The 13,625-nt window shown below is 39.0% G+C and overlaps 1 protein-coding gene across 2 annotated transcripts in view; it reads right to left on the bottom strand.

Moving 5' to 3' along the window:
• Nucleotides 1-13,625, bottom strand: part of dnm3a (dynamin 3a) — a 245,604-nt gene that overhangs the window by 179,882 nt on the left and 52,097 nt on the right. For both annotated transcript variants that reach the window (XM_063063782.1, XM_063063783.1), the window contains exons 2-5: nt 6,782-6,855; nt 6,017-6,166; nt 2,349-2,552; nt 1,254-1,352 (exon numbers count right to left, since the gene is read on the bottom strand). In XM_063063782.1, coding sequence (XP_062919852.1) covers nt 1,254-1,352; nt 2,349-2,552; nt 6,017-6,166; nt 6,782-6,855 — 527 coding nt within the window. The remainder of the gene's footprint in view (nt 1-1,253; nt 1,353-2,348; nt 2,553-6,016; nt 6,167-6,781; nt 6,856-13,625) is intronic.

Consider the following 13,625-nt stretch of genomic DNA (forward strand, 5'->3'; position numbering starts at 1 on the left):
GACTTCTTAGCAACATGCCAAAGAGTGGTGACTTTTTGTGTGCTGCTCCTAAGGGAATCAAGTATTACAACTACTGCAGCTCAAATCTGCAGTAACAGAGAATGCATTGTTAACACTATTATAAGTTATTTAAAAGAACTAGCGATCTTCAGACCTGACAGACTCAGGACTGCAGACCATCCAGGGAGCGGGTGAAGCAGCTGGAGTCTCGGGGAATAATTCTATTATCTCAGGAAAAGTGTCTGCTGGAGAGGGCTATAGGTAAAACATAGAGCCGAAGAACTCCACCCCCACCCCCTACCAGCCCTCCCAGCTAATGTAGTCTCTGAAAAATAAAATTGAAGATTTTAGTGCAAGACTGCAGTAACAGAGAGACCTCAGGGACTACTGTATATTCTGCTTCACAGAGGCATGGCTCACCTCCGGCATTCCAGACAGAGTGCCCCAGACTTATGGCTTCACCATCCACTGCATGGACTGGGTGGCAGCATCAGATAAAGAAAGTGGGGCCAGTGTATGCTTCATGATCAACTCATGATCACAGACTGGATATGGTGCTCCTTCTACCCTGACCTGGAACATTTGGAACTCATGTGACGTCCATTCTATCTGCTGACGAATTAGTCTGCTGTCATCCTGGTAGCAGTGTACAATCCATCTCTGGTAAACATCAAGCTGGCATTGGACTGGTGCATTCTGACTGATTGTATCACAGCCTGATACAGAACATAGAAAATCTATAGCACTTCACAGGCCTTTCGGCCCGCGACGTTGTGCCGACCATGTAACCTACTTCAAGAATTACCTTATCGCATAGCCCTCTATTTTTCTATGCTCCATGTACATAACTGTCTCCTAAAACATCCCATGGAGCCTCCAATGCTCAGTAGACTGAGATTCGGCCAGCTCCATCATCAGCACAGCCCTCCCTGACAAAGAGGACATCCTCAAGAAGACAGAATCCATCATTAAAAACTCTCACCATCCAGGGCATGCTCTCTCTCTTCACTTTACTGCTATAAGGAGGAAGTACAGGAGACTGAAGACCCACAATTAATGTTTTAGACTCCCTCTATCACCACAATATACCATAAATATTGTCAAGGGCAGACAAAGCTCAATTGCTTTAATCAAACCACATTATAATCTCAACAACCATACTATTGAAGAAAAATTGCTTTTGAACGCAATTGTTTTAGACATTCAGCACTCTAAAAATTAATCAACTACAATGCCCTATTCATATGCAATACCTCTGCGAAGAGGCAGCAGTTTGTTCTCCAAAACATTCCTGGCATCTGTACCCTCATCCATTAGATCAAGCTTGGTAATTACACCAATAGTTCGCATACCTGTTTAGATCAGAAGAAACAAATTGTTAAATGAGAAGCTAATTAAACTTCAGTTTTCATACAGCAGATTAGTTCCATTTTCTGCATGTGTGATGGAAGGAAGTTAATCGGTGTAGTCACATAAAGTTCTGCTAAATATCATCAACCAACCATAAAGCTCCAGAGAAACTGGAAGTTTCAATTACAGATATACAGTACGAATACTTAAAATAGCACTAAATACTACTATGAGAAAATGGTATTTAATAATTTTTTAAACATTTGACATCAGGCAGGTTTGACATAGTATCAAACATACTGCAGCACCAATATAAAGTCTGCAAATCAGTGGACCATATATTGGATCTACCTTCCTCAAGTTTCTCGTTCTTCTAGTCAATGCCTTTTCAGGTGATGCAAAAACATGCATCTTCAATTTCACCCAAAAGGCAAAAAGCTGTCACAAAAACATCAGTGCCAGACTATATTCAAAAACCAACGCTGGATAGCAGATTGACTACATCAGTTACATGGCTACAACTAGTGAGGGGGAAGATTTACACAGTATTCCACAAGTCTGGCATTCTGCAGATGGCAAGTCACCTTAAAGACTTAAAAGCTCGATTTATAGTCTTCCTGAACTTCAGAGCTAAGCCACTGAGACTGGTGTATCTACTAAAATAGTAAGGGATATCAGAGTCAGTTCTCAATGACAACAATTTGATGTTAATGTTCTAATTACTTTTGGAATAACATTTTCCTCTTCTTCCTCGAAACCACATTCCCATCCTCCAACTTCCACAAATATTGTGCCACAAAATCATTTGTCACATGTGTAAAATGAAAAAGACCCGATTGACACAAAGATATGTACTTAGTAGGGCCCACAGCACATCCTGCAATACCCTCTGAGTTTTGTGCTAAAAGATATGATCCTTTTGTCAGTATCAAATTTGGAAAAAAGCCTAAAACAAAGATTTTTTAAATGTTAAGCAGTATGGCAAAAGAATCCCTTACCTTGAGGATCAACATCTTTTGCTAACTTAAGTGCATCTGAATTAGCCAAATCTGTGTTAGCTGGTGTTACGGCTAAAATAAGGCACCTTTTTTGTATGATGAATTGCATAATCATGTCCCTGATCTGGTACTCAATATCTGCTGGTTGATCTCCTACTGGCACTTTTGTGATACCAGGCAAGTCAATCAAGGTCAAGTTTAGCACTGTAAAAACAAAACAGAAGGATAAACAACTACTACTGCTTTCATCAATGCAACCGAAGGATAAAGATTTTCCAGCTCCATTTCAGTGTCATGATTAGAACATAAAAAAATTAAATAAGACCAATTTTAACTGCTGACATCAGCTTCGTTCTTTCATATTTATTCCTTTTTTTTTGGTTGTCAGCTTCTAAGGCAAGGTATGCACTTAGTGCCCATCATTTTTGGTTCCTGAGGTTTTGGTGGTGGTGAACCATCACCTTGAACTGTTATAGTTCTTGTGGTGAAGGTTCTCCCAGACTGATGTTAGATCGGGAGTTCTACTGTGTAGCCGCAGCAACAATGACGAAGAGTCATACTTTTCTGAGACAGGACTGCATATGATTTGAAAGGGAATATGTAGTTGTTCCTATGCACCTGCTGCTTTTGTCCTTCACCGTGGTAGATGTTTCAGGTTTGAGAGGTGGTATCAAAATAGCCTAGATGAATAATTGCAATTCATTGGTACATACTGCAGCCTCCAAGTGCCAGTGGCAGAGGGAATAAATATTTAGAATGGTGGATGGGGTACAAATCAAGCTGTTGCTTTTTCATGGGTGTCAAACTCAACTACTGTTATAACAGCATTCATCTTTGTAAATAAAGCATGTTCTATAACAACCCTGACTTATACCTTGTTGACAAAGGGCTTGGATGTTAGGAAATGCGATGAAAAAGCATTCCAGAATGTATATGGTATACATTTCTCTCACATTAAATGCATCTTTGAAACTTTGAAACCTTTGAGTAACCTCATCACAGAATATCCAACCTCTAAGCTACTCTGTTGACACAGTATTTGTATAGTTGATCTAGTTGAGTTTATGGCCAATTCAAACTCCAAGAAAGTTGATGGTAGGACACTTAAGTGATGGGAATGTCACTGAATGTAAAAGAGTGGGGAGACTCTCACTTACTGGCACTTTGCGTCAAACTTGCAGCATGCAGAATTGAAGTATTTCCAGAGGAATGACAACAGAATTAAACATTTATCTAACCATGAGGTACATCCTGTAAAAAAAGATTCATACTTTTGTTTCAGAAAGGTAGCAAGGACAGATAATGCAACTACCTGCAGCTGTTGTAGGGAAGTTACTGGAGGGTATTCTGGGAGACAAGATCTACCATCACTTGGATAGTCAAGGCCTGATCAGGAATATTCTGCATGGCTTTGTATAAGGGAGGCCATGTCTGATGAATCTTTTGGAGTACTTCAAAGATGTAGCTCAGGGGATAGAAGGTAGTAGGATAAAATTTGGGAATAATGGTGGTCTTTTCTGGTTGGCTGTTGATGACTAATGGTGTTCTGCAGGGGTCGGTGTTAGGACAACTTCTCACATTACATGTTAATGATCTGGATGACAGCATTGTTGTCTTTGTTGCCAAGTGTGTGGATGATGCAAAGATACAGTGTCTATAAAATGTGTTCACCACCCCCTTGGAAGTTTTCATGTTCTATTGTTTTATAACAATGAATCACAGTGGATTTAATTTGGCTTTTTTGAAACTGATCAACAGAAAAGACTCTTTTGTGTCAAAGTGAAAACAAATTTCTGTATGTTGGTCTAAATTTATTACAATTATTTAACACAAAATAATTGATTGCATAATTACTCACCCCCTTCAAGTCAGTACTCAGTCGATGCACCTTTGGCAGCAATTATAGCCTTGAGTCTGTGTGGATAGGTCTCTGTCAGCTTTGCACATCAAGACACTGCAATTTTTCCCCATTCCCCTATACAAAACTGATCAAGCGCTGTCATAGACTGCATGGGGATCATGAATGAAAAGTGCTTTACAAGTCCAGCCACAAATTCTCAATTGGATTGAGTTCTGGACTCTTGACTTGACTACTCCAGGACATTAACTTTGTTGCTTTTAACCCATTCCTTTGGCTTTATACTTCGGGTCATTGTCTTGCTAGAAAATAAATCTTCCCCCAAGTCACAGTTTTCTTGCAGTCTACAGCAGGTTTTCCTCCAGGATTCCCTGTATTTTGCTGCATTCATTTTACTCTCTACCTTCATAAGCCTTCCAGGGCCTGCTGCAATGAAGTATCCCCACAGCATGATGCAGCTTACGCCAAACATAGCATTTAGTCTGATGGCCAAAAAGCTCAATTTTGGTTTCATCAGACCATAGAACCTTCTGCCAGCTGCCTTCAGAGTTTCCCATATGCCTTCTGGCAAACTCTAGCCAAGGTTTCATGTTAGTTCTTCCTCTTTACCACTCCCCTATAAAGCTGCCACTGATCAAGCACCCGAGCAACAGTTGTTGTATGCACAGTCTCTCCCATCTCAGCCACTGAAGCTTGTAACTCCTCCAGTTATCATAGTGTCTCTTGGTGCCCTCCCTCACTAGTTCCCTTCTTGCATGGTCACTCAGTGTTTGAGGATAGCCTGCTCTGGAAAGATTTACAGCTGTACTATATTCTTTCCATTGCTTGACAATTGACCTAATGTAAGCCAATGGATATTCGGTGACTTGGAAATCTTCTTGTATCCATTCCTGACTTGTGCTTTTCATTAACCTCTTCATCGAGTTACTTGGAGTGTTCTTTTGTGCTCATGGTGTAGTTTTTGCCAGGACACAGACTCACTAGTACTTGGACTTTCCAGATTCAGGTGTATTTTTCCTACAAACAATTGAAACACCTTGACGGCACATAGGTCTCCAAAAACTAATTATGTGACTTCTAAAACCAATTAGCTGCACCAGTGATGATTTGGTGTGTCATACTAAAGAAGAGAGAATCCTTACGTGAATCAATGATTTTGTGTTTTATATTTGTAATTAATTTAGATTACTTTGTAGAGATCTGTTTTCACTTTGGCACAAAAGAGTCTTCTTCTGCTGATCAGTGTCAAATGAGCCAACTTATATCCACTGTTATTCAATGTTGTAAAACAATAAAATTATGAAAATCTCTGGGGGGGGAGGGGGATGAATACTTTTATAGGCACTGTAGGTGCTTTTAAGCAGTGTGCATTTTTTACCTTTGACACACATTTCTCAAGTATTCTCCATATTAAATGCTTCGAATATTACATGCATTGAATAGCGTTTTGTTGGATTTGGCAATCCAAGAAGTTTGTGTACGCCACTTCTTTTAGTGGACACTGGCACATCTTATCAGGTTCTTCAAAGCTAGAGAATTTCATCATTTCTTTTTTCTACAGCGTTTTAAACATCATCTGTCAATTTCATGCAAGTTGGAAGTATTTCATTTTCCTTTTCTACTAAGTTAGGAACCAAATTCATTTGTAAACCTGGACAAATCACCCACCAGTGTGGTTACTTCAGTTTGCCATTTATAAATGGCAAGATCTCTCCTGAAAGCAGCTTTCTACACAAAAATGCCATATGGAATCAGTTCATAGTCATCTTAAGATACACGGAAGTAAAGTTCAATTTCACCTTTTACATACCATTTGGTGAGTGGATTCTCAGGTTAATGGGTATTGATGAAATCCCTTTGTTTGTTCCAGTTGCCCTGTCTGTTTCTACTTCAATTTCACGACACACTTCTTCAAAATCAGTGAACTTCTCTCCTTTACGATGTAGGAATTCAGCATATTCTATAACAAAGAAAAATAGTTAAATAATGGAACTATACATATAGGCCACTAAAGATGAGCAATATTGAACAAAAGTAAGTTTCTTTGACTCAGGAGGCACCATCAGTCATATCAAGGTAACAACATAAACGCTGTCAATAATGGACAATCTTAGTAAGACAAAGATAAGGTTCTATGAAAAGTTTATTAAATCAACAGGCATTCCATAGACTAATGCTTGCTTTTCATATTTTAGAGTAATCTGTTTCTTTTAGGAAAAACCCTACTTCTCTTTCAAAAATGCAGTGAGACCTTTTACATCATCCTTAAGAATAATAAAGAAGCATAAAAAAAATTTGCTGCAGTCAAAATTAAGCATTCACCACATCTTTCTCTACACATCATATCCTTTTTCCAGTTACAGTGGAAGATCATTAACTGAAATATTTTTCTCTCTATAGATGCTGCCTACCCTGCAGAGAATTTATTTCAATGTAGAGATATTATCTTCACTGTGATGTGCAAATAGAGAGTCAAAATCGTACACTAGAATCCAGGCTACACACAATAATTTTATGTCTGGTAATATTCTTGAAGTTAATGTAGAAAATAAATATTCAGTAGAATGTACATTACCTGTAGTACAGTTAACCAGTTGTAAAATGAGAGGCCGTCTTGTAACAATGCCTGGCCCTCGGGGAAGAAAATCTCTAAGGTTATAAGAGGGAAAGAGGCAAATTTTAAGTTTTGTTTTCACTAAAAACAAAGATATTAGGAAAAAAACCTGTTACAATATTTACAGCAGCAATAAGAGCCCAAAAGGAAAACTATGTTAAATTGTACGAGATGTTAAGCCATATAGGGCTGCACTTGGCTGACAGGTTGCAATGAAATTAAATTCAAGATGTAAATCTCTAGACCCAACACCTCACACTGTAGTGAACAAGAGGGACATCAATATGCTTGAATTTAGTCCACATGCACCAAACAAGATTTTTATCAATACCAGTTATTGACAACTGATTTAAATCTACATTTAAAGAAAAAGTTTCAGCATCTTCCAAATCTTGGTGAAGCTAAGTCATGTTTTTCCAAAAATACTGATAACATAAAATGTAACAGATATGAATCTTGAGGAAGGAGGGAAAAATGGGATACAACTAAAGTAAAAAAGAAAGAAAAAAAGAAAAAAGAATGTGCAATTGCCTTTGGGAATGCAAAGTGAATCCACAGCTTTGTTTTAACACTGAAAATGTAATAGCTGAGCAACGTATGATATTTTGAAACAAATGAAGTTGAACTCCTTCTACTGACACCTAAAAAGTTCTGGTCCTTTACTGTTCAAAGTGGAAGACGTTGAAAGCCAAAACATTATGCTTTGGAAGCACACGAAGCAGCAGGAGTGCAGAGCACCTCACAAATTATCCGACCCTCCACACCTACCTTTTAGAATCCATAAAACTTGAGTAAAATTAAGATGGAAATGGGAGGGGTTAAGCAAGAAGCCTCAAGTCATCACTGTAATTTCTAGTTTCTAATAATGAACCAGATTCAGAAATTCAAATTAAAATTAATCATGTAAATATGAAAGCTGAATGTTATCTCAGTAAACAAAAAAGAACAGTATAAAGTATGTTGCTTAGGTCGCATAATGGCAAAATAATTTAAGAGATAAATGACTTATTTTTCATGAATCTTGTTAACACACAAAATGTAAGGGAGTGAAAGAGGCCTTAATAATTTCAACAATTTGTATCCACAAGCACAGAGGAGCATTCAGCCATAGTTTAAAACCTATTCAAGGGCACACTCAAATTATAAAAGATCCCAGCCAGACTACACAAGCTCTTGTCCCGGGAATATTAATGAAACTTTCAAGACTTAAAAAAAATTCACACTGCCAAATTACAATTGCAAAATACCACGGAAGCTGGAACTCATAAATGAAAACATACAATTCGAAAAGTACTCTGTAGACCAGGTAGCATCTAGCATCTACGAGGGGGAAAAAAAAGCTACTTGTACTTCAGGATAATGATTTGTCCTCAGCTAAAAATTGTAACTTAAATATTGAGTCATGAGAATGGCTGGAAAACTTGGGTCATAATTTTTAAAAATGCACAGAAGATGTAAATTTTTAAAGTTATCACAATATAAGTATATGCGAAAGAAATATAATGCTTAAGTTAGGCAAAGCCCAATTTAAGGTGTACTAGGAGTTCTTCATGTGAAATGAGAATTCTGCATTTAAAGGCAACATACTGCAATTGTCCAGTGGAAAACAGGCGTTTGGCTCATATGTCAAGTTTAGGAAGCTAGAATCAAATCGAGCCCTTGAGGACTATAAAGAAGCCAGAAAAGAACTCAAGGAAGAAATTAGGAAAGCCAGAGGGACCATGAAAAATTCTTGGCAAGTAGGATTAAAGAGAATTGCATGGCATTTCATACATATATCAAGAGTGCAGCAGCAAAAATTGATCCAAAATCAAAACAAAACAATGCCGCCAGCCTGCAACCCCACAGAGATGTTATACTTCTGTGACATGCCCACAACTCCAATGATTGTTCCAAAGAGTCGAATTTCCTATTTCAATACTTTAGCAATTAGCAAGCATACAATTAAGCATTATCTCAGCGGTCAGCAAAGATAAGACCTCCGTGGTCCCAAGCTACAAACTGCCACTAAATGAGCAGGAATACGCAACTTACCCCCCTTTGCTTTTACCACAGCCCTACCGATGTGTTACGGTAACTAGTCATACATAATAAATAGACAGCACAGAATACATAGCTCCAACAAAACCAGGAGGGGGACCATTTGCTTGGAGAAAATGTGGGAAAGGTCTTAAATGAGTACGTTGCATCACTAGTTACCAAGGAGAAAGATGTGGTGGGAAAGGGGAGCAGTGCCAAGCATATTAATAAACTAGGGAATTTTGAAGGTAATGGTGTTGGGTCTCTTGAAGAGCAATAAGGTGGACAAGTCTCCAAAGCCTGATGGGATACACCCCAAGTTATTGATAGAAGCAAGAAATGAGACTGCTGTGGTCTTGACCAATATCTTGTTCTCCTCTTTAGCCAGAGGCAAGATCCTCGAAAAAAGCGAGTTACTAATTTTGTTCCATTATTCAATAAGGGAACCGGGGATGATCCTGGAAAATACTGACCAGAGACTCTCAAGTCAATGGTAGGGATAGAATTTATCAGCATTTGGAAAACCATGACCTAATTAGGGAGAGCCAGCATGGTTTTGTGCAGGGAAAGTCACATCTTACTAACTTGATTGAGGTTTTTGACAAAATGATGAACATGATTGGAGAAGGTAAATGATGGACACTGGCTGCATGGATTTTAGTAAGGTGTCTGACAGGTACCTCATCGGAGACTCGTCCATGAGTTTAAGATGCATGGGATCCATGGTGAATCGGCCATTTGGATTCAGAATTGGCTCACCTATAGAAGACAAATGGTAGTGGTTGAAGGGCCTTGTTCTAGCTGGAGGTCTGTGATTAGTGGCGTTTTGCAAGGATCTGTAGTGGGACCTCTGCTGTTTGTGAAGTATATAAATGATTTGAATAAAAATGAGAATGGGTGGGTTAGTAAGCTTGTAGATGATTGGTGCTGTTGTAGAAAGCTTAGAAGACTGGCAAAGAATACAGTGGGATATAGACCATTTGCAGATATGACCAAAGAAATAGCAGATGGAGTTTACCAGCCAAATGTGAAGAGTTGCACCTTGATAGGCTAAATGTAACGAGACAATACACTGTCAACGGCAAGATTCTGACAGTATTGATAAGTAGAGAGATCTTGGGGGCTAAGTTCATAGCTCCCTGAATATAGCTATAGGGGTTGATAGAGTGGTAGGAAGGCATATGGCAATCTTACCTTTAATAGCCAAGGCATTGAGTTCAAAAGTCAGGAAGTTGTAGCTTTATAAAACCCTAGTTCGGCCGCATCTGAAGTTTTGCTTACAGTTCTGGTCACCTCATTATAGGACGGATAACAAGACTTTGGACAGGGTGCAGAAGAGTGTCATTCCAGGGGCTTTCAGATAGCCACATGAATTTGCAGGAAATGGAGAGGCATGGATTATGCGGAGGCAGAAGGGATTAGCATAATTTGCCGTGGTGATTGGCCTAGATATTGAGTGTTGAATGGCCTGCTACTATATTGTGTTAAGTTGTGTTGTTCTATGTTCCATTCTCAAGAAGTAGAGAGGATGACCCTTTTATTCCCTGCACCCCGCCAAAAGTAATTTTAGAAATCTTTTCCCTGTATAAAGCTCAGTTCAGGGAGGTTGTTTCAGGTGTCTGGTGGCTATCACAGAGACAATGTTGTTTGCCAAGATTTCGCTGGGAAAGGATGCTGAAACTGATTCACTTATCCTGCCATAGACTTGGAAAATTCTTCAAGACATCATTGATAACATTACTCCAGTATTTTCATGTGCCTGTTGTAGGTAATCTACATCTCAACATCTCCTCAGGGAGCAGGACTTACTGCTGCTCAGTGGATAATGTGGGATTCAATCTGCAAACTTCCTTTTCCTCAGCTAGCTAAAGACAGTGCTAATGCATCAAAGGCAATGATGAATTCCATCATCAATGTCTGTTTTCACTGAGAGATAGTACTCAAGATATGAAAAATGGCCTATGCTTTACAAATCTTGCAGTGTATTGTCAGAAAGTGGTGTTGTACAGAGGGCCAAGTTGATAAAGGACAGTTACTTTGTGGATGTTGAGGGTATAATCCATTGTCTTCAATGTTTCTGCACAGAAACACCAGCACCATCTACATAATGCAGCTCAACTACTGATACTGGGAGGACCTTGGATATGGACTTGAGAAAACACTTGTTAAGAAGTTTCAACTAAATTCTGTCCTGAAGTGTCCAGGGAAGGGTAGCACCTCTGGTGGCGGGCTTGTCGTGCTCTGCCCAGGGGCAGTTCATCCACTTTTGGTTCCCACACCACCTAGCTCTCACCTGCGGCTCCAACTAACTGTTTGCATGCAATAGTGGCCACAGCCCTGGCACACCGCTTCGACAGGCAGGCTAAACCAGGTGAGGGTAGCCAGGAACCTCCAACTCCGGTGAGACAGGGATAAGGATATGCCTAGCCCAGCATGAGAAGCCAGTTTCAGCAGACTGGGTGGATGAGATCAATTACAAGATCCAATGGCCAAGGTGGCAGTGCTGCAATGCTTCGTGGAGAGTGAAGGGCACACAAGGCAAAAGTAGTATCATGGTTATCCACTGCAGCCAAGGAAGACTCTAGTCATGACAATTTTTTGTACCATTGGAGCAAGATTTTTGAGGCAGAGAGACTGGAACTGACCCAGTGCAAGGAAGGGCTTTTTCACCATAAAATTCATCCCACACAGGTTTTTCCTCTGTGCAGCTCAAGCCGCACAGGCAAACATCATCATCAGAAAGGATGGACAATGAACACTAAATTCTGCAGATAAATTACAGTTCAGCAAAAAAACTTATTGGAGCAATGTGCAATATTGCTGCAAAGAAAACTAAAGATAAAATTGTGGACATTGATGCAGCCTCCTGATACCATACATTGAAATTGCCTACTGGTCAGGATCATGGCTTGCACATTTGTGAAGCAAAAGTGAATCCTGAACTTTCTACAAATTCTAAAGATCAAGAGTCTATCAATAAAGCCAAATCTGCCACTGCATAAGTTTCACAATCTGGATCCGATCATATATTGCTGAGGTGACGTTAAACTGTACATACTCAAAATTATTACATTTGAGTGGCTAATTTATAATAAAATCACAAACAAAATCAGTTATCTTATTGTATCAACGTAATGTTAAAAAGAGGCAAAAATCCTGTGTCTAATATATATTGTGCAGGTTTTATACATACTGGTAATTGAATTTAAGGCGAGGTGATCAAAGTCATTTGCCACATTCTCAATGAGTACAGTGTATCATTCATGCTAAATTATTACATGCCATTTGCCTTTATAGTAAATACTTCCTGACTTAAAAATAAATTTCCTTTAAATTAAGGAATTCTCACTCTTCTAATGATATTGTCTTTTCCCTCACAACCATGTAACATATTTACACTGCCCTCATGTGGTCATACAGCTATATAACACAGAAGAGGTCGTTCAGCCCAATTTATACTTGCTAACAAAGCTGCCCATCTAAACTAGCCCCATTTCTCTGTGTTTGGCCTATATCACTCTAAACCTTTCCTATCTATATACTGGCCCAAATATCTTTTAAATGTTGAAATTGTACCAGTCTCTACCACTTCCTCTGGCATTCATCCCATATACTCAGATTAATTATCAACAGATGTCATGAAATTTGTTTTGTAGCAACAGTACAGTGAAGGACAAAATTACGAAGTTACAATATAAATAGTGCAAAAGACAAATAATGATGTACAAGTGCACATTCCTTTATCCGAAATTCTAAAATCCAAAAAGCTCTGAAAACCGAAGTCTTTTTCGCCAACAGCTGATGTCACTCAGGTGTGTCGTGACAGCACTAGCAGAGGCCGCCAGTCGTCAGTTGTAGCTCAGCACTCGTACTGGTTACATATCCATGTGCTATTTGCTGATATTTTGTGTTCACTGTTGACTTTGTGTTTAATTTCACTGTGAAAATGTCACAAAGAGGTGCAGATACCCCTATGGGTAACAATGAGAAAAAGAGAAGGAATCTTCTCTATCAATAACGCAGAAAGTGGAGTTATTGCAGAAGCTTGATCGTGGTGTGTCTGTGCGGCGTCTTACTCAAGAAAATAATGTCGGAACTACCACTGTATATGATTTAAATAAACAGAAAGACAAGTTACTGAAGTTTTATAGTGACACTGACAGTGATGTTCTACATTTATTCCAATAAGTCATTTACCATGTGTTGATTCGGTTCGTTTGAAGCTGTATATTTTTATGTTTTATTGAATGTTTTTGTTGGAAATAAAATTTCTTCATCATTATTCCCTAAACAATACAGTATAACAATTATTTACATAGCATTTACATTGTATTAGGTATTATGTAATCTAGAGATGATTTAAAGTATACGGGAGGATGTGCGTAGGTTTGGTGCGCTGCTGGGTTTTAAAATCCACCACACTGAGACAGGTTAAATAAGGGACTTGAGCATTCGTGTTTTTTGGTATCGGGGGTGGGTGGGGGGTCTGAAATCCGAAAAATTCTGAATTCTGAAATGCAACTGGCCCCAAGGATTTCGGATAAGGGACTGTGGACCTGTAGTGTTCACAGACTTCAAAAATCTGATAGTGGAGGGGAAGAAGTTGTTCTTAAAACATTGAATATGTCTCTTCAGGGTCCAGTACCTCCTCCACAAAGGTAGTTATGAAAAGAGGACATTTCTGAGATGGTGACAATCATTAATGATTGACACTGCCTTCTTGAGGCACAACTTCTTGAAGATGTTCTCGATGGCAAGAAGGTTGTGTCTGTGACGGAACTGAGTC

Source organism: Mobula hypostoma, chromosome 12 (assembly GCF_963921235.1).
Source record: "Mobula hypostoma chromosome 12, sMobHyp1.1, whole genome shotgun sequence".
In the NCBI taxonomy this organism is placed as follows: Eukaryota; Metazoa; Chordata; class Chondrichthyes; order Myliobatiformes; family Myliobatidae; genus Mobula; species Mobula hypostoma.